The sequence below is a fragment of the Poromitra crassiceps genome (genome assembly GCF_964638095.1).
Source record: "Poromitra crassiceps genome assembly, chromosome: 9".
Classification (NCBI taxonomy): Eukaryota; Metazoa; Chordata; class Actinopteri; order Beryciformes; family Melamphaidae; genus Poromitra; species Poromitra crassiceps.
This window is the reverse complement of record NC_139630.1, coordinates 43,567,405-43,593,205: the sequence shown is the minus strand read 5'-3', so window position 1 is coordinate 43,593,205 and position 25,801 is coordinate 43,567,405. Positions and strand designations below refer to the sequence as shown.

Below are 25,801 nucleotides of genomic sequence, written 5' to 3'. Positions count from 1 at the left end.
ATTGTAGGTTAGAGGGATAACAGTTGAACCTTGATCAGAACCATCACTCTTCTACATTCTCTAATTGGGTTAACTTCTTATAAATGAATCAATGCCGAAGTTGAACAACTCTTCAGATTGCTGGGGACCCCCTGGAACCATCTCAAGGACCCCCCCCCGGTGGTCCCTGGACGCCACGTTAAGAACCACTGTCCTAAGTGGTAACTCCCCCCCGCGTGGCACAGAGGTCAGATGAAACAACCTATTAAACGGGTTAAGACGTGCTATTGGGTCTGGTCTCTGTGCTATGACTTTAGTTTGCACCTCTCCTCTCCTCCCCTCTCCATCCTAATCTTCCCTCTCCCTCCTCTTGGCTCTCGACACAGTGCGGTCCTGGCTGGTGCCATCCATCACGCTCGCCTCCTCTGCATGCTTGCTTCTCTCGCGGCCGCGTCCTGCTGTTGGCACGCCTGGGGGATCGATCAGGTCCTCATCGCTCAGCCTGGCTGTCACTCTCCGTCTTCTCTCCCTGCGCTGTCACAGCGTCAGGCTGGCACGTGTCATCGTCTCGGCGGGGCGCTGTGTGGCTTCCTGCCCGGGGTGACTGACAGCCGGCGAGGGGGGCGGAGCCAGACGGGCCGAGCGCCTCGACCCTCCGCTCACCTCTCGTTAACGCTGCTGGGTGATTGGTGGGTTTGCCGCGCGCCCGCCCGTCACTCAAACCACTCAGGAACGGCCGGAATAACACTCAACTGAATCTGCAGACTGGCAAGGCTATACCAATCTGAATCTATGCATCGATTGGTAGATTGGATGTATATAACGATTCCATATTAATGATTATGTATAGTTCTGCCAAAACACATTGGAAAAAGAAGTCATCAGGATAATGGCCTGAGGCTCATTTCCATTGTGGCCCTTTAAGAAAGAACAGTGGTGCAGAGGGAGCCGTTTCCGAGGCCCTGGAGCTCAACGGACAGGGAACGGTGCCAACGATGCCAGTTTTATGGGTCTGATTCCCACTGAGGCAACTACTGGTAGGAAAAGTGCCTGCACTCACGCTAAAGTTAGGTGCTCTGGAGGAAAGCATCCAAAATGAAACATGATTTTGACGAATAACTGGTCTCACTCTCCATTGTTTGTTTTTTGGATGACTTGGTTCTCTCAGACAGCCTCTTCCACTTGTTTCTCAAAGTGAAAACCAAGTTGTGAGTTGTGACGTAAGGGTCCCCCCCCCCCCCCCCCCTTTCTCAAAACACCCCAATCGAAAAGTGAATAGTTTCTATAGGCCTATTTTATTAATATGAAATCATTTAGGTTACTACAATAATTAGGTCTACTTTTGATTTGGATAATTAGGCCGACTTTTATTCATTTCATAAACATTATGGAAAATTCTGCAATAGCGGTATTACCAGTAACGGGCCTAGTAAAGTCCTTAATTGGGTGAGGCATGCACTTGCAGTGAGTTGGTGGATCAGTAAGCTACTGAGTTGTTACATAGTCAGTCAGGCCGTTGACAACCTGCCGGCTGGAGTCTGGCTCTGCGCCAAGTCTCTGTCAGCACTTTGGTGGAGGAGTGAAGGAGGTGGGAGGGAGGGGGAGGGAGGGGAGGGAGGGAGGGAGGGGAGGGGCCGCGGCCGGGATGACGGGCAGCTCACTAACAGCCTCTTTGCGTCTATTAGAGCTCTAATACATGGATAATAGACACTACAGGAATGGATGAGACACTGGCGGTGTTCTCTCCTGGGCCTGTGTATGACCACTACACACACACGCGCGCGCGCGCACACACGCACACACACACACACACACACACACACACACGCACGCACGCACACACACAGAGGACAAACCAGCCTCTTCTCTCTGTCGATAGCTCACTAATGCTAAGTTCACACTAGGCGCTGTTTCTGTTGCTCGGGGACAAACCCCCCCTGATCACAGGCAAATCATGTTGGCTCGGCGCTCGCTTCCTAAGTGTGACCTGTTGAAAGAAACGAGCGGGGAGCTCCCCGAGTGCTCGCCGATGAGTCACAGAGGTCCCACAGACATCGAGCTAAATATGTGGTCATGTCGGGAGAGAAGAGAGTAGTGAGGCAGAGAGGCAGACACAGCCGGGTTGATGTGTGCTGTCTGTCTGCAGCACGCTACAAACAGACAAGTGGTCTGACAGAGGAGCCCATTCTCCGGGATTGGTACAAAAGCATTTAAGTAGCTATGCAAATCTTAGACATATACTAAGATAATTTTATTATCTATTGAAACCCAAAATAATATTTGAGATAGCCGTCAACTTAATAACTCCGAACCAATTTTGGAGAATGACCCATCGATGTGTGAGCGTGTGTTCAGAAAGAATAAAGCCGGTGTGAGGCTGCGTTTGCGGACTGGTCGGGGATTCTCCTCGTGAAATATCTTGTGATGTGTGATCGTCTGTCGCAGCTCAGTCATATACAGTAGTGTGAAAACCAAAAGGACTGAAAGACTCCTGATTACAAGACAGACAGTTGTATAGTGTGGAAGGAACAGAGCCTGGCGACTGACGAGGATCTTGTAGTCTGTAGCCACCTTAAGCTTAACCTCAGCGTGCTAGTTGCCTGCGTTGGCTTGCGTTCCCGGATACTTTGCTCAGAGCTTAGTGGGGACTTGAGGAGGCACTGAGGCGCTGCCCCAGTAAACAACTGTGGCGGCCTCGGTCCCAGCTCAGCGACTCAACTCAATAACAAGCAACAAGCGCGCAGTGTGTCGGCACCCATCTGGACACTGGTCGTCTGAAAGCTGCACTTGTTTTTTTTTTTACGCCATGAATTCCACCTTTGTTTCTGAGCCAATTCTGAATAATTACAAAAGCAAGGGATTTGAATCAGGGACCAGCTGTCTGATGTAGCGTGGGCGTGTGTGTTCTTATGTTGGCGTACTTTGATGAGGGCCACGCATCAAAGCCATGTGGAAATATCACAGAGGGGCAGAAACAGCCCGGATCTGAACCCGGAGTTTCCCATTAATACGCCGCACAACAACCACATACACACGGCTGCATGCCCTGCACGTGCACACACAAGAGACACACAACCACATACACAGGGCTGCATGCCCTGCACGTGCACACAAGAGATGCACAACCACATACACACGGCTGCATGCCCTGCACGTGCACACAAGAGATACACAACCACATGCACACGGCTGCATGCCCTGCACGTGCACACAAGAGACACACAACCACATACACACGGCTACATGCCCTGCACGTGCACACAAGAGATGCACAACCACATACACACGGCTACATGCCCTGCACGTGCACACAAGAGATGCACAACCACATACACACGGCTGCATGCCCTGCACGTGCACACACAAGAGACACACAACCACATACACACGGCTGCACGCTATGCACGTGCACACAAGAGACGCACAACCACATACACACGGCTACATGCCCTACACGTGCACACACAAGAGACGCACAACCACATACACACGGCTACATGCCGTGCCCGTGCACACAAGAGACGCACAACCACATACAAACGGCTACATGCCGTGCACGTGCACACAAGAGACGCACAACCACATACACACGGCTGCATGCCCTGCACGTGCACACACACAAGAGACGCACAACCACATACACACGGTTGCATGCCCTGCACGTACACACAAGATATGCACAACCACATACACACGGCTGCATGCCCTGCACGTGCACACAAGAGACGCACAACCACATACACACGGCTGCATGCCCTGCACGTGCACACACAAGAGACGCACAACCACATACACACAGCTCCATGCCCTGCACGTGCACAAAAGAGACACACAACCACATACGTGTGCAGACGGACATACAGTACATACACAGACCCACAAGGTTAATGCTGAAGTGAAACACTGTTAATCTATTCAGATAACAGCACAAGCCTCTCTTTTGGACACATACTACATGCCTGCTGGGAGGCCAGATGATGCGTTATGCTTCTATTAATGATGTTGCACTGTGTGTGCACACACACTGTGTGCACACTGTTATTTTATGCTGCTGCTGCGTGTTTCTGAGGTAGCCCCCTCCCAAGGGTGAAGGTAGTAATTACTCACGTTACCATAATTGAGTAGCTTCCTTGTGTACTGCATTTTAAATCACATCCATTACAGAACACACATTCTGTGGCAATCCATAAGCAACAGAAAGGTTGCTTACGTCGTAAATTGCCAAATTGTGGAGCCATTCACAGAAGAATAATCTGGCTTTTCTTTGTTTCTGCCATTTATTGTGTCATTTCCAAATCTTCCATTGAAAATAATCTAGTTTGAACTGTGTCCTCTTGTCCTTTTAAAATTGCATGGAGAAGATCTAACTATGTTCTCTTTTAACACTACTTCTACTTGAGTAAGACATTCCAGCACTCTTTCCTCCGCTGCCCCCTCCGCTCTCTTTGGTGCCATCAAACACAAGGGACCCATTTAAGAGTTCCGTTTCAAATGTCCCCCCAAAGCCACCCTGACATGTGAGCTGTTGGTACCTGAGAGACTCGGCCATGCGCCGCAGGTCTTCATTCTGCTGCTTGAGCCTCTCCAGCTTGGCCAGGATCTTGGAGAGCTCTCGGCTGGAGCGCTCCGGGTGATCGCTGTCCCTCACCAAGTGCCCACCGATGTAGAAGAGCAGCGTGCCCCAGGCCAGCAGCACCAGGGTGATCCACCGCCAGGAACCCGCCCAGGGCCGCATGGTTCAACCACGCCCACCCCAAAACACCTCTGGGTGTGCCTGCCCACCCGCCCGCCCACCGGCCTGCCCGCCGGACGTGCACGCACGCTCTGTGCCCCGTCACCACACCTGTCGCAGCGCCGCCCGGGGGATTGGCATCTCGGCTGGGATGGGACACGAGTCAACGGTGGATGAGAGGGAGATGTACAGGTGTGTACAGGTGTGCGTGTGTCTGGGGGGGGGGCGATGTATGAGAAAAGGGAGCGGGCGCTTCTCAGCTGAAAGTCAGTCGACCAGTCTTTTCTATGTGTGCTAAAGCATGGCTAGCATGCTCGGATGGCCGTTTGTGTTCAGATGTCCTGCACGCCACTTGCTTGCCGTATCAACTCAATCCTCCATGGGAGGGTTTCCGGCTTGGAGGCGGGTCTTGCTTCTGAGATGCAAATATGGCGGCTTCTCTCTTCCACTCAGTCGCCTAGTGGCTGGTTTCCCCCACGCCGCTGCCTAGTAGCTGGTTTCCCCCACGCCGCCTGGCCACCTCCTGTCAGTGCTGCGGGATTCTTTGATTTCAGGCGTGTCCTGCAGGGAAAAAGAGAAGGACAACCGAGTTAGTCCTAAAATATGATTCAATACACAATATGGGGTTCATGACTTGATACCTCCATGATATGATGTCATGAATAAGTTAGATGATCACAAATTCTGACTGCAGATTTATGTTTATTTCTTAGCCAGAAAGGTATTGACTTCAATGAGATGCTGGAATGTAAACAACAATTTAAAAAGTTCACTGCAAGGTGGAAATAATAGAATTTGGATGATTGGATGGCCAAGCCATCTCATTTGTGATTACTACATTTATTAGAATAAAATATAGCCAATATCGCTATAATTTTTTCTGCCCTGTCACATTTTTGTTTTGTGATCTATTGCATATCAGGCCTCACTGCTGTCCAGCCAGGCTGCACTGCTGTCGAGGCAGGCTGCACTGCTGTCGAGGCAGGCTGCACTGCTGTCCAGCCAGGCTGCACTGCTGTCGAGGCAGGCTGCACTGCTGTTCAGCCAGGCTGCACTGCTGTCCAGCCAGGCTGCACTGCTGTCCAGCCAGGCTGCACTGCTGTCCAGCCAGGCTGCACTGCTGTCCAGCCAGGCTGCACTGCTGTCGAGGCAGGCTGCACTGCTGTCGAGGCAGGCCGGGGATGTTCCGCTTTCCCTGTCCCACTTGCGCGCGCGTGCGCGCACACACACACACACACACACACACACACACACACACAGACACACACACACACACACACACACACACAAAAGCTTTTCTCTGCCCACGTTTTTATCTTTGAGTCGCAATCTCTCTCTCTCACACAGCCACACACACACAGAACTACAATACAATCTAATGGACATAAACAAGAATTCACCCTCGACGCCCCCTCAACCACCCACGCTCCATCCCATCCCCTCCACCTCCCAACCTTTTCTCTCTCACTCTAGTTAAAGCACAACTAAGCCCGCTGGGCGCCCGGCTAATGGATTTGTTCCATGACAGCTATAGGCTAAATCCCGATTTTGACGCCTTGCTCCCCGAGCGCCCCCCTCTGCCACCCCCACGGCCTCTGTGATGGACTGTGACATTGTCAAGGTGGAGCGGGGGGAGCTGGGTGGAGCGGGGGGAGCTGGGTGGAGCGGGGGGGTTAACCAAAAATCCCTGGATCATCACTTCCCTTCACCCCAAAGCAGCGGGGGAGATGGAGATGGAGATGGCCGCGAGCCGGCTTTATGAAGCAACCCTCCCCGTCCACTCCCCCAACAATGCCCTGAGGCTTGTCGTCTGACAGGATCAAGGGTGGCAGGTGTGTGTGTGTGCGTGTGTGTGTGTGTGTATGTGTGTGTGTGTGTGTGTGTGTGTGCATGTGTGTTGTCATCTCTCTGCACGCTGGCATGATTCCAACCATCTTAGCTTCTCTGCGAGTGGTGTTGCGGGCTGGTTTGATCGACAAGTCCCAGTGTGTCTGGTGCTTCTGCCTGCGTGCCTGCCTGCAAGCCAGAGGAAAGTGCTCCTCTCCTGGGCCTAGCTTGGCAGCACAGAAGTAGGTTAACAGTAGCTCACCACATAGACCATGGCAGCACAGTTGATATGTAGGACATAAATGGTGCCATGCTGTAATACCATAGAGAGCGTTCATGCTTCGCCGCCCAGAATACAGCAGCTGAGGTCAGGGAAACGACGATGCGCCGGGGCTATTCTTCCTCTTCCTCGCTCCTTATTGAACGCTGCGGTGCCGACGTTCAGAGAGGCTCCCCGCGTCCTGCCGGTGCCTCTGTTGTGACTAACCTGAGCTGACATGAGCGCTGCTCCTCTCTTTATGCATGCAGGACAAGGATCTGCTGAGCTGTGTTTTATTATGGAAAAGAAGCGCTGCGAGCGGCTAGCGCTCTGCCAGCTAAACGCGCGACCGGCAGCTTACTAAAAGGCTGGCTGTGTTTGCTCTGCCCGCAAGTCAGGCTAACCTAGTGACAAGGGAAGATACTGTGGAGCTGAGGGAAGTTAATAGTAAGAGCATTTAAGCAGGACAAATGGTCACCCATATCAGTCAAGATAGCGGTGAGGTAAAAGTCCATGAACTGCCAGAAGATATGACCTGGTGACTACTGTAAATCTCAAGCCGGCTGCTATAAAGTCAGGCCAACTGTATTTAAATGACTTAAACACAAAGCATTTTGCTGCAAAGCACTTCTCAAGGTTAAAGGAAAAGTGAACAGGAAGGATCAATATCATCAGATAAAAAAAGAGCAAACACATTTCAGAAAAGAGCATGTCATGTAAAACATGAGTCACAGTAAAGGCCATAGAAGAAGAAAGGCGGACTGTGGATTGATTTTCAGCCTGGCCCGCGTGACAGCAGGGGCTCTATGGATCACAGTGTCGGCCAGTCGCTCTGTTCTGTTCACCGCTTGCTGTCACATGGGTGAAAGCAGAGCGCTTTCTGTCACATGGGTGAAAGCGTACTCTCAGTCATAATCCTGAAGCCCTGCTGGGATACATCCACCCAATCGCATGTTGCGGGGCTGGTTAGGATCTTAGGGGGGTTTCACACCTACCTCGTTTGGTCTGGACTTTCAGTTTGATCCAAACCAAAATGAAGTTCAGATGTGAAACCTCACCCGGAACAAACAGCCCAACCTTGATCAGATGAAAAGAGGTGGTCTCTCTTGGCCCAGATCAAACTGAACCATGGTTCGGTAAGTCTGTAGTGTGATTTTTTATTTTTTTGATGGTTCGGAATTTCAGACCAATTACAGGAAGTTCCAGCAGGCTATCATCAGAGGAAAATGGTCAAAAGTAAAAAGTCAAGTGTGGGGAGGGGGTTGGATGCAGACACTTTCCAGGTATTTTCAGAGAGGATGAAAGAGAGAGAGAGAGGATATGAGAGGACAGGAGAGCAATGCCACCTGAAGATAAATAAATGATTAGCTCTTCTTGTATTGAGGAGAGTGAGCTTATATAGCAGTGCACAAACATTTGAAACATGATATTGTCTCCGTCATCATACAGTCTAGGAGGAGGCAAAATGATGAGGCAATATGAAGATGCAATAACATTGCATCATATTGGCTCCTGGTAGGCCGATACTGTAAGCAACTAAGCAATAACAAACAAACAGGGGAAATCCCGCTGCAAACGAGAGAGATGGACGGACAGACCGATGCACTATAATTAATTCAAAACTTTACACTTTGCACAGCAGATGACCCCTGCTCTAGTCATCAGAACATGTTTAGCTTGTTGAAGCAACCACCAATGATACGGGGGAAATAAGCAGGGTTAGGGTTAGTGGATTATTATCGACAGAATGATTTAAGAAATTTCAACCAGAAGGCTCAACTTCTCTGGCCGGGCCTGGACAATGCATCTGAAAACCAGAGAGTCCGGTCGAAAATGGGGCATCTGGCAAACCTACTTGATATCAGCCCATGTACCATACTGTAGGTGATGACGACAGGACGTACCGTACTGTAGGACGTAAGTATGTCATGCCAAGTTCTTTAGTGGACTTGCATAATTGCAATGTGAAAGCAAAAGTCACTGGATCAATGTTTACAATGTAACAAAAACATGAACCATGGTTGGAACTTTCAGGTGTAAAAACACCGTTATAGTCTTGTTAAAAATAGTTCTGGATTCTGCTGATTTGGTTGGGTTGTCCTTAAGTTTGAGTCTGGACCGTGGAATAGCCAAGAGCTCCTGATCATGCAGTCATGAAGTGCCTCACCCATAATCACCTTTTTAATCAAGTCTTTCAGGTTCTTCTCCCATTTTCTCCCCAATTGTACTTCCCCCTGCTGTCCCGTCCCGATCATTGCTCCACCCCCCTGCCAATCGATCTGGGGAGAGTTGTAGACTAGCACATGCTTCCTCTGATACATGTGCAGTCGCCAGACGCTTCTTTTCATCTGACAGAGAGGCGTTTCACCGGCAGGACGTAGCGCGTGGGAGGATCACGCTATTCCCCCCCGAGTTCCTCTCCCTCGGAATAGGCAGACCAGAGGAGGTGCTGGCGCAGGGCCCAGGACTCATACCACACCAGCTTCCCACCCGCAGACACCGCCAATTGCGTGGTAGGCAAGTGCATTTACGTCTACACTACCCAGACAGACACCCCCAATAGGAAGCCATAATCACTAATAAAGAGGTGTCCTATACCTCACAAGGTCCAAACCCAGCCAGATCAGCTCTTGACACCACGTCAGAATTAAAGACAATTCTAGCAACTGCACATTATGAAAAATAACCAAGTGCAACATCAGACCCAGTGAATGGCTTCAGAAAATGAGTAGAGTGGATTTCAAGTCTCCTTTGCAATATGCCTTTCCGTTCAGCCTTGGTTATGATTGAGGGGCGAAGAGAGGAGAGAGAATTTTATGGTCACTCTTTCGATTTAGCCTCAGACAGTTTTTGTTTTATGATAACTGAAAGAATGAATGGTCACCTATTGAGTCCTCTCTCAGCAACATGGGGCCTGCCTAAAGAGAACACGACCGTCTACTTGAATTTACTCCACTGGTGAAGAGCTGGCTGTGTAATATTGCACCTGGGACACAGCCGGAGGTGAGCCAGTGAACTGTAAATGATGGAAAAACATTTGCATTATCTCAAACCAACGTTGCCCTCCACACCTGCCCTCGCGTTGCCATGAATAGAGGCTCTATATAATGGAAATTACAATAATGTCAGTTAAATAATTTAATAACGTGTTCCCCCGCTGTGGCACGATCACTTGGAAGTTGGACTGTGCGACAGATGTGCTGACAGTGAAGGTTTAGGCAAGTTGGCCGTATTGTGCTCCGTTTCCTCTGCTCTCTCTCTCTCTTCGCCAGGCACCCCCCTCCCTATACTGTAAGTAAAGTGGAAACATGCTGGACCTTTTTCACAGCAGCCATTTTGTGTCTAAAAGGCAGGGTAAACACAGGCGCAAGCAAAAGATTAATGAGGGTCTCCAACTTCCAATCCATTTAGGTGTTCCAGTGCTGGGGCACCCATTAATGTTTTGGTTGCACCTGTGTGTTTACCCTGCCTTTTAGACACAAAAAGGCTGCTGTGAAAAAGGCCTATCACACGGCCTGAGGTACTCTGGCCAATAAGTGAAATATGTGACTGCTCCTTTTGAATCTGCAGTCAGTCCTACTGTAGCACTGCAGGCACTTTAACAGCACTATGCTGTTCATTACTGTACTGGACTATTGTAGCACTGCAGGCACTTTAACAGCCCTATGCTGTTCATTAGGGATGACATGAGGAGCTAATCATTCCATACTACCAGGATATGATGTCATAAATACACTTAAATGACAACGTCAACAAAGTCTGACTGTGCAGAATTATGTTTATTTCTGAAATCTCTCTACGAATTTCATTCGCTTGCTAGAAAGTAAACAACAATTTAAAAATGTCATTACAATGTGTGTCAATATTTATATTTTGTGAAATTGTGATGGGCACACCATCTCATTTATGATTACGACAGCAGAATAAAATGGTGATACACTGTTCTGCCACATTGTATTAGGATAATCTCGATATGTAACAGGCCCATCCCTGCTGTTCATGAATGTTTTCAGCGCCGCTTGCCCTCCTGCCACCCTCCGATCCTTCCTCTTGACCATAAGCGGCACCGATCTGCCATGACGCCTTCACCTCGCTGTCACTGCAGGGCAGACCGTCAGCGCCGTCACTAAATGTCCCCCGCCACGCGGGAGCCCCCGGGGTCAACCTGGGATGACCCGCTCTCAGCGCCGCCGGTGACTCTTCCAACGTGACCGGGGCCACAGCAGAGGTCGTCTATCAGCGCGCGACAGACGTCTCCAGGCGGTGAGCAGCACCGCCATGAGCTTCACCGCTGAATGATGCATTATGAATGATACACCGGGGCTTCCATTACACCAGCAAGACCACTCCGATCAGCGACAGCTGGACTGGAACAGCATCTATACCATACAGTCCATATCTGTCGCTTCCCATCTAGCCCGGCGCATGAGAGAGTGTGTATTAGTGTGTGTTGCTAGAGGCAACCCCCAGGGGGCGATGCAGCGAGACGCTGATGGCACACCATATGGTATGTGGCAGAGATGTGATGGCTGTGTCTGGAACATATAAACAAACAAGAGGAGATGGGGAAGGATTTGCATTGCAGCGTTAAGGGGATACACAGCGAAGGGGGGGAAATAGGAGGTAGAAAAGCTCCGAAGCGGACATCTTTATGGATAAAGTTCAAAATGACCAATGATTGGAAAGCAAAGCTACAGTATATCTGTGCTCTAATATAAAATAGTGTGAATAACATTTTGCGGCCAAGCTTATGACTGAAATCTTTACTTTTTTTTTTAGTCACCATCAGGTTAGGTTATGAGCAGGACGGAGTGGGTGACATGCTATCTCTCTGAACTATAGATATCAGAGACTTTTCAATATAGAGACAGTGCAACTTACAGCCATTTCCTGTATCTGTTTCGCCACTGCCATGCCCCCTTAAGCCCATGGCACAGTAATCCAACATTCTACAACAAACATGGACAAACACAGACATGAGTGTTTGGTGTGCCATGGCTGACTGTCCTTGTTTGGAATTGTTTGATGTTTGGTCAGATTGATGTTCAATCCCTGTTTGTCTGTGTTTAGCTCATGGCACACCAACATTCTCGTTGGCAGTTGTTGGAGAATGTTTGAATGCCATTCCTTACTATTGGCAGAGCCTGGGATGCACCATCTCTATATTGAAAAGTTTCTGTAGATATAAAGCAAGAGGAGCATCATGTCCCCATTGTTTATCCAGGGGAGGTTTGCTGAGCAGGCATGTTCTGTTAGCTGTTAGCGTGTTCTGTTAGCTGTTAGCGTGTTCTGTTAGCTGTCAATACAGCCAGAGCTCTCTGCTGTTAGCCACTGAGCAGCTTAGCTTAGCGATTTTCTCAGCCAGTTCTGGAGATTCAAACCTTCCTGTGAACTTCCAGTCACCACCGCACACTCAATTTCCTTTTCAATTTCAACTTCATTTCCAATATACTGTAAATATCTATCCAGTTTGACTAGTTTCCAATTCTGCACATGCACCTAGTGTATGTAGGTATGTTCATGAATTATCACATAGATAATCTGTTGAACATTTGTTAAACTGTTGAATTGTTGAATGTCAACTAATAAGCAGCTGAACTGTTACTCTGTAGACTTTCTGTAGGTGGACGACCCAACAATATATCATTTGCTGCAAAACGCAGCAGCAAGGGAACGACTAACACAAATATTTCAGGCTACAAGCCTTCATCCTGAAATGTGTTATTAATACCCCCCCCCCCCCCCCCACTGATGCCTTTTGCAATAAATGCATTAAGATTAATTGTTGAGTGTGATTTTCTTCAGCAATATGAGAATATCAGCAAACAGACTCACTCAGCAGCATAGCGTGCTCCCACTCCCAACGCTCCATTTCACTTTCCTTTTGGCACGGCGCCCACATTTGATTTGGCTTTTTGGGGTGTCCCGGTGGTTTATACGCACGCATGTGTGTGTGTGTCTCTGCGTGTGTGTGTGTGTGTGTGTGTCTCTGCGTGTGTGTGTGTGTGTGTGTGTGTGTGTGTGTGTGTGTGTGTGTGTGTGTGTGTGTGTGTGCTACTGTGTGAATGTGTCAGAGTCACCTGGCTTGACTGGGTACAACTAGCTGCATGCGCACACACACACACACACACACACACACACACGCACAGACGCACGCACACGCACATACTCACACACACACACGCACGCACGCACAAGGGAGAGTGGTAAATATTTCATGAGACGCTGTTGACTTGAAATGACTTCACAACATTTCCAAGCTGAATGTGTAGGAGTCCATTAACTTGGGCTAAATGGCGGAAAGAAGGCCTGGCGTGGGAAGGAAAGAGAGGTGAAAAAAAGAAGATGGCGAGCCAGGAGAGTAAAGGGCATGAAAGGTGGCAAAAAAGAAAGAAAGATGGAAGCAGATACTACTAGGAGAGTACACACTCATTCGCCTCTAAAGTCCAAACCTTGTAGTTTTAGATAAGATTGTCACTGCATTGTAAAAAAAAAAAAAAAAACGCGGTGTACACCAGATGCGTAACGCATCTGGTGTAGGGATGGGCATTTCTAGCAAAAACACTATTCGAAATTCGCTGGCCAAATTCGAATTTAATTCGAAATTCGAAAATAAAAATAAAAATGTAAAAAAAATTAAATTTTTTTTTTTTTTTTTTTGTGAGTGAAATGTTGCATTGTCTCCCCTGATTCTAAGTCTACGGCTTTATTAATTAATATAAAAAGCTTCTGCTGTGGATTTTTAGCTCAAACAAGCATTGCACCACTGAAGTAAAGAACATGTTACATGACATTGACATTTTCGAAAATAAAAAACAGTTTTGACAATCATGAGTGGTTCATTAAATATTTAGTAGGCTCAAGTCTGAGTGCCAAAGGGGTGCCAAAGTCACCCCCTCTCCCTCTTCATGGGATTTCATCCGCCATTCATTTTTCCATAAACCTTGCTTAAAATGCTTATAAAAATTGTTTTACTTGCTCAAACCAAGCGATTTGACTATACTTAGAATCAGGGGAGACAATGCAACATTTCACTCAAATTTTTTTTTTTTTTTTTTTTTTTTTCGAATTTCGAATTTCGAATTTCAATAATAAAAGTCGACCTTGATAATAACAACGATTATTCGAAAATTCGAAATTCGATGCCCATCCCTAATCTGGTGTACACCGCGTTTTTGTTTCTGCGTTGCGGATCCGGTCAAACTTCCCGGATCAGACTCTCGCCCATGTGAATAGATGGGCGATACATGCGGTAGGATCAGACTCTCGCCCATGTGAATAGATGGGCGATACATGCGGTAGGATCAGACTCTCGCCCATGTGAATAGATGGGTGATACATGCGGTAGGGAAAAATCACGCACATGTTCTATTTTTGTCGGATCCCGCCGTACAGCATCTGTTCCGGAGCTGGTGGACATTAGCCCTTACATACTTTGTCACATTAACAGGCATTATGAGAGACTAAGAGATCTGTACCTCACAAAGTATCCAGATGGTCAGAGCTATTCTCAACCATTTTCATAACAAGGACCCTTAATGTTGTCCACAGTAGAACCACAGATTGATAGGGATGCACCGATATATCGGCCGTATGTCGGTATCGACTGATATATCACCCGTATATCGGTATCGACTGATATATCAGCCGTATATCGTATCGGCTGATATATCAGCCGTACGTCGGCTGATATATTGGCCGTATATCGTATCGGCTGATATATCAGCCGTATATCGGTATCGGCTGATATTGGCCTTGTTTACTGCAATCGGCCTATCTGCAAAAAAGGTGGCATTCACAGACTGCAGGGGGCGATATTTAGCCGTCGTCATTTGGGTCACGTAATTTGTGCCTGGCTACCGTACTCGCACACCTATAAGTACTGAGTAGTTGTATAGGAGGCTATAAAGGCTTTTGAAACAGTTATTTTTCCACAAAATAATCTTTGTCATGTGAAAGAAGGTTATATTAAAAAGTGTTTGTTTAATAATTAAATTGGTGCGATTAAATTTGTGCTCACTGCTCATTCAAAGACAGTGTGATGATGAAGGGCTCAAAAGTTATTTGTTTATAATGAAGATTTCTTTTTTTTCTATCATAAAAGGGGTAATACAAAAATCTGGATCGCTATCAACCAAATTGTTATTTTAAACATCGGTATCGGCCCAGAATTTTGCAATCGGTGCATCCCAAATCTGAGCACATTGCTAGATATACAGTGTTTTCTCCAGAATCCCATGACTATCTGTATTGTAGAGAGATAACAGTGAAACTATGATCAGAATAGTCAATCTTCTACGTTCTCTAATTGTGTTCACTTCCTGTAACTGAAATATTGCTGAAGTTTAACAATTCATGCATTTGCTGGGGACCCCCTGGACCCTCTCAACGACCCCTGGTGGTCCCTGAACCCCACGTTGAGAACCGCTGCTAGCTGCTCCACACTTGATTTATGGAGACATGGTGTCAATAAGGACGAGGTCACCAGACAGTTTACATGTCAAGGCAGGTTAGTCAATGTGTTTCAAGGAGGCGTCAATTATTTACAGAGGGACACTTTAACCATTCGACGCCCCCTAAAACAGCCCCACCCCCCTCGTTAGAGCAGCCGCGCCCCCCTCGTTAGAGCAGCCCCACCCCCTCAGTAGAGCAGCCCCGCCCCCCTCGTTGCAGCTTTAGTAGAGAAGAAGCGGCCAAAGGTCCCAGAGAAGTTCTATAGCAGCTTGGCATTCAGTATCAGACCTAAGCACACAGCCTCTCCTTCAAGGTTATCTCTGTGGAGAATTCGCTGACGGCAGGATACACACACACACACACACACACACACGCACGCACACACGCACACACACACACGCGCGCGCACGCGCACTCACAGATACACACATACACACACACACACGCACGCACACACTCACTCACACACGGACTCACAGATACACACGCACGTGCACTCACACACGGACACACAGATACACACGCACGCGCACTCACACCGACATAGATACACACGCACGTGCACTCACACACGGACACACAGATACACACGCACGCGCACTCACACACACTGACACACAGATACACACGCACGCGCACTCACACACAGATCACAGATACACACGCACACACACAGATGCACACACTGACACACAGATACACACGCGCACACACACACACACAAACGCAAAGATGCATGCAGGCACCTTGCCGGCCCCACAGTGGTTGGTGTGTGTGTGCATGCAAACAAATCAGATTTTAATTAGGATGGAGGGACATATGATTAGCAGTAAAAAGTCCCATCATCCCCGTCTTTCATGACTTTTTATGTCCAAATAAAAAGCTGGGGGGCGAGCAGGGGGCACCACCTGTCAAGACAATCTGCCTCCTGATGACTGAAGCTGCCTCTCAGGGCTCAGGCGTGGTCAAGGACAGCATTGTAAATTCAGCGTCTCTGGGAAGGTGATGGACTGGTGAGTGTGACTGTGTTGGACAGGAGGGGGTGGGGGAGAGTCAGTGCCACTCAAGCAGATGCATGTCTGTCAGAGAGTGAGTGTGTTAACAGTGTGTGTGTACCGGGGGGGGGGGAGGGGAGGGGGTGCAATTGTGGAACTAAGCACAAATTGAGCACTAAACGCACAGCAGTGCTGAGAAAGACACAGTTACCTATAAAAGCCAGGAGCATCTTGCAGACAAAGAACCTTGACGTTATTGGATTTGAAAAACAGAAAAAACACAAACTTTTAGGTCTAGGGCGCCCGTCTACCTCAGGCTATATAGCCACACACACACACACACACACACACACACACACACACACACACACACACACACACACACACACAGACACACACAAACACGCGGGCGCGCGCATGCACACGCACACACACACACACACACACACACACAGACACAGCCACCCACACACACGGCCACACACACGCACACACACACATACACACACAGACACAGACACAGCCACACACACACACACACACACACACACACACACAGTTCCTGTCTGCTCTGGTTTCTGTTCCGTGTAATGAGTCCCAATGACGGCTGACCTTTTGCGGCCTGGGCTACCAGGGAGGAGCTGGAGGGGCGGGGGCAGCGTGGGGGGGCAGGGCGGGTGGTGGCCCCCTGCTGAGGGTGCCCACCTTCATTCAGTCGCTTGAAAGGGGACTAATGAGTGACTGAATACACAAGAGAGGTAAGAGAGAGGGGAGGAGGGATGGCATATGAGAAGCGGGGACAGAGAAAAAGGGAGGGTGAGGAAAGAGACAGAGAGAAAAGCCTATAGTTAAACTTGTCAATTCGATTGTAATTGTTATCATCTGAACATGCCGCGACGCGTAATGTGATACGTACTGATGCGGCAAATTCGGATTTTGCTCAGATTGCTATCAAACCTTTTGAACAAAAACTTGGAAGTGGGCCAGCTCGCATTCTGAACGCAAATATAATTTGGCCGCAATCCAGCCACGGTGTGTGCATGAGTGCCAGAGAGGCACAGAGGAGAAAGAAGTAATGATGAACATATTTTTTAGATGAATACACCCATGGGAGCTCCGCCATGGGCATTTTTAGGCCAAGCGCGGACGGACAGAGACCCAATCTTTTTGATCCGATTTCCAAAATTGCATTGGGACGGTCTGAGCTCACGGAACCAAATCTTTATGATCAGATATCAAAAATCACCCTGCGATGGCCTAAAGTGCAACCGTAGCCGGGGCGAGAGAGATAGGACCGTGCAGGGAGAAGGGAGAGGGAAAAAGAGAGAGAGAGGATGAGAGAACCGACAGAGAAAAGGAATGTGTCTGAGGTTGAAGCCAGTGGTTCGGGGACAGCAGCCACAGACGGAGACAGAGAGGACAGCAGCAGCCACAGAGGGAGACAGAGAGAAATTGTCCCGACCTCCAATCGCAAACTACCAATAATGCTATGATTGAGGAGAACGGGCGGCTAGGCTGTTTGTCTCCTGTGCAATAAGTTATGTTTCTGCCACAATAAGCAGCCCACCCCTAAACCCTCTCCACCACGCTCATCTAACCAGCCCGCCCCGCACCCTAAACCCTCTCCACCACACTCATCTAACCAGCCCGCCCTGCACCCTAAACCCTCTCCACCACGCTCATCTAACCAGCCCGCCCGCACCCTAAACCCTCTCCACCACGTTCATCTAACCAGCCCGCCCTGCACCCTAAACCCTCTCCACCACGCTCATCTAACCAGCCCGCCCCGCACCCTAAACCCTCTCCACCACGCTCATCTAACCAGCCCGCCCTGCACCCTAAACCCTCTCCACCACGCTCATCTAACCAGCCCGCCCGCACCCTAAACCCTCTCCACCACGTTCATCTAACCAGCCCGCCCTGCACCCTAAACCCTCTCCACCACGCTCATCTAACCAGCCCGCCCCGCACCCTAAACCCTCTCCACCACGCTCATCTAACCAGCCCACCCCGCACCCTAAACCCTCTCCACCACGCTCATCTAACCAGCCCGCCCCGCACCCTAAACCCTCTCCACCACGCTCATCTAACCAGCCCACCCCGCACCCTAAACCCTCTCCACCACACTCATCTAACCAGCCCACCCCGCACCCTAAACCCTCTCCACCACGCTCATCTAACCAGCCCGCCCCGCACCCTAAACCCTCTCCACCACGCTCATCTAACCAGCCCACCCCGCACCCTAAACCCTCTCCACCACGCTCATCTAACCAGCCCGCCCTGCACCCTAAACCCTCCCCACCACGCCCATCTAACCAGCCCGCCCTGCACCCTAAACCCTCTCCACCACACTCATCTAACCAGCCCGCCCTGCACCCTAAACCCTCTCCACCACACTCATCTAACCAGCCCGCCCTGCACCCTAAACCCTCTCCACCACACTCATCTAACCAGCCCGCCCTGCACCCTAAACCCTCTCCACCACGCTCATCTAACCAGCCCGCCCTGCACCCTAAACCCTCCCCACCACGCTCATCTAACCAGCCCACCCCGCACCCTAAACCCTCTCCACCACACTCATCTAACCAGCCCGCCCTGCACCCTAAACCCTCTCCACCACGTTCATCTAACCAGCCCGCCCTGCACCCTAAACCCTCTCCACCACGCTCATCTAACCAGCCCGCCCTGCACCCTAAACCCTCTCCACCACACTCATCTAACCAGCCCGCCCTGCACCCTAAACCCTCCCCACCATGCTCATCTAACCAGCCCGCCCTGCACCCTAAACCCTCTCCACCACGCTCATCTAACCAGCCCGCCCTGCACCCTAAACCCTCCCCACCATGCTCATCTAACCAGGCCACCCTGCACCCTAAACCCTCCCCACCACGCTCATCTAACCAGCCCGCCCTGCACCCTAAACCCTCTCCACCACGCTCATCTAACCAGCCCGCCCTGCACCCTAAACCCTCTCCACCACACTCATCTAACCAGCCCGCCCTGCACCCTAAACCCTCTCCACCACGCTCATCTAACCAGCCCGCCCTGCACCCTAAACCCTCTCCACCACACTCATCTAACCAGCCCGCCCTGCACCCTAAACCCTCTCCACCACACTCATCTAACCAGCCCGCCCTGCACCCTAAACCCTCTCCACCACACTCATCTAACCAGCCCGCCCGCACCCTAAACCCTCTCCACCACACTCATCTAACCAGCCCGCCCTGCACCCTAAACCCTCTCCACCACGCTCATCTAACCAGCCCGCCCTGCACCCTAAACCCTCTCCACCACACTCATCTAACCAGCCCGCCCGCACCCTAAACCCTCTCCACCACACTCATCTAACCAGGCCGCCCTGCACCCTAAACCCTCTCCACCACACTCATCTAACCAGCCCGCCCTGCACCCTAAACCCTCTCCGGCCACTACGCTCATCTTTGGCCCCGGATTTTACCAGTGGGGTTTAGCTCTCCCATTACACCCTGGCCAGACAGAGGGCGTGAAAATAGCCCTCGAGTCAAAGCGGCCTCTGCCAGGCCGCGGCGAGAATGATAAAGCATGGACCGGGGCGAGAAGAGATGGAGTGGAGCGGCTGTGCGGTGGAAGATAGGGAGTTCCGTGGAGGAGGGGGCAGACATAAAACAAGGCCCCGAGGCTCTGGAACGACTTGCCCGAGGAAATCAGGTCGGCTGAGTCAGCCATCTCTTTTTAAGTCCCTTCTTTCCTGATTTTACTTGAGTTTTGAATTCTTTAAACTGTTTTATTTCTTTGAAAATGTTTCTCTTGTCCTTTTTTTTACTGTGTTGGTTTTATACACCAAATTGTTTTATAAATCTGCTTTCATTTAATACCTGATGATTTTAACGCCGTGTCTGTTTTATTTTTTGCTGCATCGTAAAGCACTTTGCAACATGGGTTTAGAAAACTGCTGTATAAATAAAGTGTATTATTATTATTATTATATATATTATTACAAGGATGAGGGAAAAGTAAACAGCGTAAGAATGTCCAGACAGCAAGAACACCGAGGAGACACAACAACAAAGATGTTGATAGAGAAAGAGAGAAGGGTGGGATTGAAAGAAAGGAGCGCAGTAGGGAAGAAGGAGCGGGGGAGGTGGTAATAGGAAGAAAGATGGCGGCTGTAGACGGGCGAGATGAAGAGGGTACCCTGAGGGGCTCCAGTCCTGACTAATACTGTTACTGACTTCTCTAAACAGCAGTAACAGAGCGAGCACCACATTCATCGCTCTCTGCTACATTACCAAGTGCTCTTACCTCCATTGCTCTTAAATCCTTAAATCCTGCGCTCACACAACCCATCTCACACTTCCTATGGAACGAGTGGAGAAGAAAACGTGACAACAGCGGGAGAAAGTTGATTGCAAATTAATGTTTTCTTCTGAAATGTCTCCAAACGATCTTGAAGTCCTTGACTTGCATTCAACCGACTGAAATTAGCTCACACAGTCGTCTTGGTCTTCACTTGCCTTAAGCAAAATGCTAAAGACGTTAAAGCTCGACTACAAACTGAATAATTGATCAGTTGAGATGGGTGTCTTTGTTCCACGCGCCTGCCTGCCTGGCTGTGCTGTGTGTCTGTGCGCCGCTGTCCTCCTCCCAACCCCCTGCTCCGCTCCACTCGTCATTATTGCTTCATTGTTGCTGCTCTCACTTCCTCTTCACTATATTTCATCTTCCTCTTATTGCCTGGGCTTTCTGTTCAAGCTGCTGCTCAGAGCCAACGGGCCCAGAGTACACCAGAGCAGAGTACACCGGGCCTGTCAGAGCCAGAGTACACCGTACAGAGTACACCGGGCCTGTCAGAGCCAGAGTACACCGGGCCTGTCAGAGCCAGAGTACACCGGGCCTGTCAGAGCCAGAGGACACCGGGCCTGGGTACGCTCACACTGAAATTCCCATTTAATTGCTTGGGTTAAGGTCAGGACTGGCTTAAGAAAAGGTTAAGATACAGTTACCCTCTGTTAACCTTGGGAAATGACTCAACGGTGTTGAGGTTTAGTCGGGTTTGGACTCAAAAAGAAAAAAGGAAAAACTACACTTGAGTTCTGTTGTGGTTTGGACAGACATTTCTGGTTTTTGGGACTGGCGCAAATCTCCAGGTTGAGGTCCAATTCCTGTGGTTCCTCACCCATCCTTCTCTCTCTCATCTTTCTTTTAAGAGCGTCATCCGCCCCTCCTCTCCTCTCCTCTCCTCTCCTCTCCTCTCCTCTCCTCTCCTCTCCTCTCCTCTCCTCTCCTCTCCTCTCCTGACAGAACTCCTCGTCCCTGCCGTCACGATGGCTTTTATGCTTCAGGTCCTCCATACTCGTTTGCTCGCCTGACTTCTCTCCCATCCCTTCCACTCCGACTCCACGTTTGGGCGCTGTGCGTGTCTGCTCCGCCCATCAGCTGCTCCGCCCATCAGCTTCTGCTTGGAGGCTCCTTCCACTTGATGTGGCCTGTTTGTCACCATAACGTAACGTAGAGCCGGGTTACCCTTCCATGTGGAGACCCTCGTGTGGATGGATGGGGGCTTTTGGCCGCGGTGCAGCGGTGCAACAACAGTTAGCGTGATGGCCTTTGGCAGGTTTAACAGACGTTTATTGCTGTGTTCTACAAAAACCAACCCAGGGTAAGAAGGCTGGTGAGCAGCTCTGTCGGATTAGCAGAATGGGATCTGACGGAGGAGTTTCTGCTTTGCTGGAGAGACTAATCACAAACAGTCCCTCTCCACTTGCTTGGCTTGGCTATATCGTTGGTTGTTAGTGTAATGAAACCGACTTGGCTATATCGTTGGTTGTTAGTGTAATGAAACACAATTACAAGCTACAGTGCAAACATTCCCTCTGCGGATTTTCATAAGGCCTGTTTTTAGTCGGACTGTTTGGGCGTGGCCCTAAATGCTCCAACTCTGCATTCCTCCTGAGGACAATAAAAACGACACAAGGCTCACAGGGCGGAAAGACAATTCCCGGGATGAAGTTTCCCCGCCTCACCTTCTGAGGATGAAGTTTCCCAAATGCGATTAAAGAGAAATACTGGCACACTATCTTGGCTGACCCCTATTAGAGCCTGAGAACACAGCAGACACATTCCTCCTCTCCACACTGTGCCACCAAGCAGAACCTGCAGCAGACCCATCCCTCCTCTCCACACACTGTGCCACCAAGCAGGACCTGTTGCTCAAATAATCGCATTAACCAACGGCAGATGAAGAAAGCCAATACACAGTGTGGCACGCACAGCTGAGGCAATCACACCTAGAGACACAATCTCCCCTTCACTCCATCTCTCACGGGGAAGAAAATAGAGAAATAAAATCACACCCTGTCACACAAACGGGAGTTTTCATCCGGTCGTTCCCTGGTGTCCGGCAGCGCGCAACGCCGATGCGTCGCGTGTGCTCGCTGAAGCCGGGGTGAGAGTTGAGAGTTTACACAACCTGACTTTGGGAAAGCTGAAAGTGAAGAGAGAGACTAAACACTTCAACTGCTGGCAGAACATTGTGATCCAGCTGGGAGCAGCTGCACCCTGGCTTCATAAACACACCAACAACACACGGCTCGCCCCCCCTCCTCCTCCAACAGCAAGGATCAGTCGAGGCCACCCACAGGCACAAAGAGAGACTCTGAGACTCTTCCTGTCAGCCATGTTACATGTCAGCCATGTTACATGTCAGACATGTTACATGTCAGCCATGTTACATGTCAGACATGTTACATGTCAGCCATGTTACATGTCAGCCATGTCAGTCACGGCAGCAACGCTGCCTGTTGCATGTGCACCGTGCGTGCCGCTAGTCTTAACCCATTGATACCTGATGCAGCATTTGTGTGTGTATCCCTTTAAGACCGCGGTCTTAAAGGGATACACACATAAATGAGGGATATACACGCAAATGCTGCATCAGGTATCAATGGGTTAAAGGAAAACTCAGCCGATTTTCAACCAGCGTTGTATTATTACAAAATCAGTAGTATCCGAAAACTGCAAACAGTTTTGCAGGCATTAATTTAGTTTGACAGTTATTGAGAGTTGATTTGAGTTGTGGAGTTGGAGTTGTGGAGTTGTGGACCAGTGATGTCATGCATGCACAAATGACATCACTGGTCCACACAAGTTAACTCAAATCAACTCTCAATAACTGGCAAACTGAATGACTAGAAAACTGTCTCCAGTTTTCTGGTATACTACTGATTGTGCATTGTGTCAAGAAGACTGCATGAAAGATCACACATCCCTACTATCCGGGTCCTCTTCATGAAATGATCTCTTGCTCAGAGCTCCAGGCAGAGAGAGTACCCAGCCAGCCTCCATGCACAGCTGTCATGTGTCTGTTGTGATTGACACTCACTGTTCAAGTGTGAATATGCATTTCCCCCCCCCAGGACCACTTCCCCCCCAGGACTGATGCGCCAAATGAAGGGCATCCCCTGATTGATGGCATCTATCTATAATGCTCTCTCTCTCCCTTGCTCTCTCTCTCTAACAGTATTCCTCTCCCTCTCTCTTGCTCTCTAGCATACTGACCCCTGACAGGACCACTCAAACACAGACATAGGTCTGTGCACTGCACACAGGACAACAGACATGCGCGGCACGCAGAGGCAGCACTGGTCTGTGCACAGAGTACGACCAACGTGCATGCGGAGGCATAGGTCTGTGCACACACAGTACAACAGACGTGCATGCGGAGGCATAGGTCTGTGCACACAGTACAACAGACATGCATGCGGAGGCATAGGTCTGTGCACACACAGTACAACAGACGTGCATGCGGAGGCATAGGTCTGTGCACACACAGTACAACAGACGTGCATGCGGAGACATAGGTCTGTGCACACAGTACAACAGACATGCATGCGGAGGCATAGGTCTGTGCACACACAGTACAACAGACGTGCATGCGGAGGCATAGGTCTGTGCACACACAGTACAACAGACAGACATGCAGAGGCATAGGTCTGTGCACACAGTACAACAGACAGACATGCAGAGGCATAGGTCTGTGCACACAGTACAACAGACAGACATGCAGAGGCATAGGTCTGTGCACACAGTACAACAGACAGACATGCAGAGGCATAGGTCTGTGCACACAGTACAACAGACAGACATGCAGAGGCATAGGTCTGTGCACACAGTACAACAGACAGACATGCAGAGGCATAGGTCTGTGCACACAGTACAACAGACAGACATGCAGAGGCAGCACTGGGTTGTTTGTCTGCCGGCGGGTAAACAAATGGGGCTGAACTCAAATGTCGAATTCCGGGTTATTGTAAATCCCTTCGAGTTCACCCAACTTTCCATGAAGAGGCGAGGAAACTGCCATTTTCACTGCAGACATGCATCCTGAGGAGGCTAGCTACTCCTGAGCACCAAGGTTAGATCACAAACATGATCAATAATGCACTGCCTATTGTGTTTCGACACTGCAGTCAGCTCAGCTCCATTCAAGTGAATCCAGGCACAGCGCTGGAGCAGCCAGGCCTGTGGTACGTCAACAGTCTGGATGAGAGATGGACCTTCTGGAGGGGAATGAGGGAGGAGAGTGCGAGGAAAGGGAGAAAGGGAAGATGGCCTGCGCAGATGAGAGGGAACCGAACGTGGGCGGACTTTGGCAGGAGAGCGAGGCACAGAGGGAGGGCCTGGTTGCCGCTGCTGCAGATGTTGTTTGTGAGTCTTCACACAACGCTGCACTCCGTCCGCAATCCGCCAAGGGGGATGGGGAAGAGGGGGGGGGACTGTGGCGCTGGATGCCCGCAAAAAAAACGCCATCACCTTCTACACCGGCGATCCTCAAAGTCCGGACTCCGGTCCGCATCCGGACCGAGATGCCGTCCTATCCGGACCGAGCCCTGTAACCTACAAATCATTGATAACTTACATTTTCACGGAGCGTTTCTATTTTAACCGGCACATGCTTTTCTAGTCTTTACGGTAATACTGGTTCATCTGCCAGGAAGCTCACAGACCAATGCATGCGCTGTAAATCATCACACGTGGTGCTACTCGGCCAATCAAATAAGCGAATCGTTTCTCTCTGTTGCTTCGTTCCAGAGCCGGACACTACTTCGTTCTCAGTGGTGCTGCGAGACACACGGACAGAGGCGAGTTGAGGCGAGAGATAGTAATTTCACATGGTGTGCTCAAAAGAAACCACTCTTACACGTCCATTCATTGTTCTTACGGGCAGATCAAACCAGTATGTCTCGTGTGAAGTGCGGTGCGATCCTGACCGGTCTATGGAAGCGCCACACATGAGCAAACACACACCAGGGCACACTCACTGCCCAACGCAACAGCATGCGAGGTTTGCATTGCAATTGCATTGATCGACAGACAGACAGATACGGAGCTCACTTATCTCAAGAGAAAAGGTTGTTTGTTGGCTGAGAGTGTTAAATGTGAAATGGAGTGAAGAAAAGGGGAAACGCATTTCTCTTAAATTAAAGCACTTCATTTTAAGATGCACATTTTTCCAAAGCACTCTGTTGTATGTTATTTGTAAATGCATTATTTTACTTGAAATGAGAAAAGAACATT

General features: G+C 49.7%; 1 protein-coding gene across 1 annotated transcript in view; it reads right to left on the bottom strand.

The window, feature by feature from the left end:
- fut8b (fucosyltransferase 8b (alpha (1,6) fucosyltransferase)) overlaps nt 1-4,714 on the bottom strand; it is a gene marked incomplete at its 5' end in the record, with an annotated part of 59,331 nt that extends 54,617 nt beyond the window's left edge. Inside the window, one exon of the mRNA XM_083643693.1 lies at nt 4,512-4,714. Within this exon, the coding sequence (XP_083499819.1) occupies nt 4,512-4,714 (203 nt within the window). The remainder of the gene's footprint in view (nt 1-4,511) is intronic.
- Nucleotides 4,715-25,801: the final 21,087 nt, after the last annotated feature.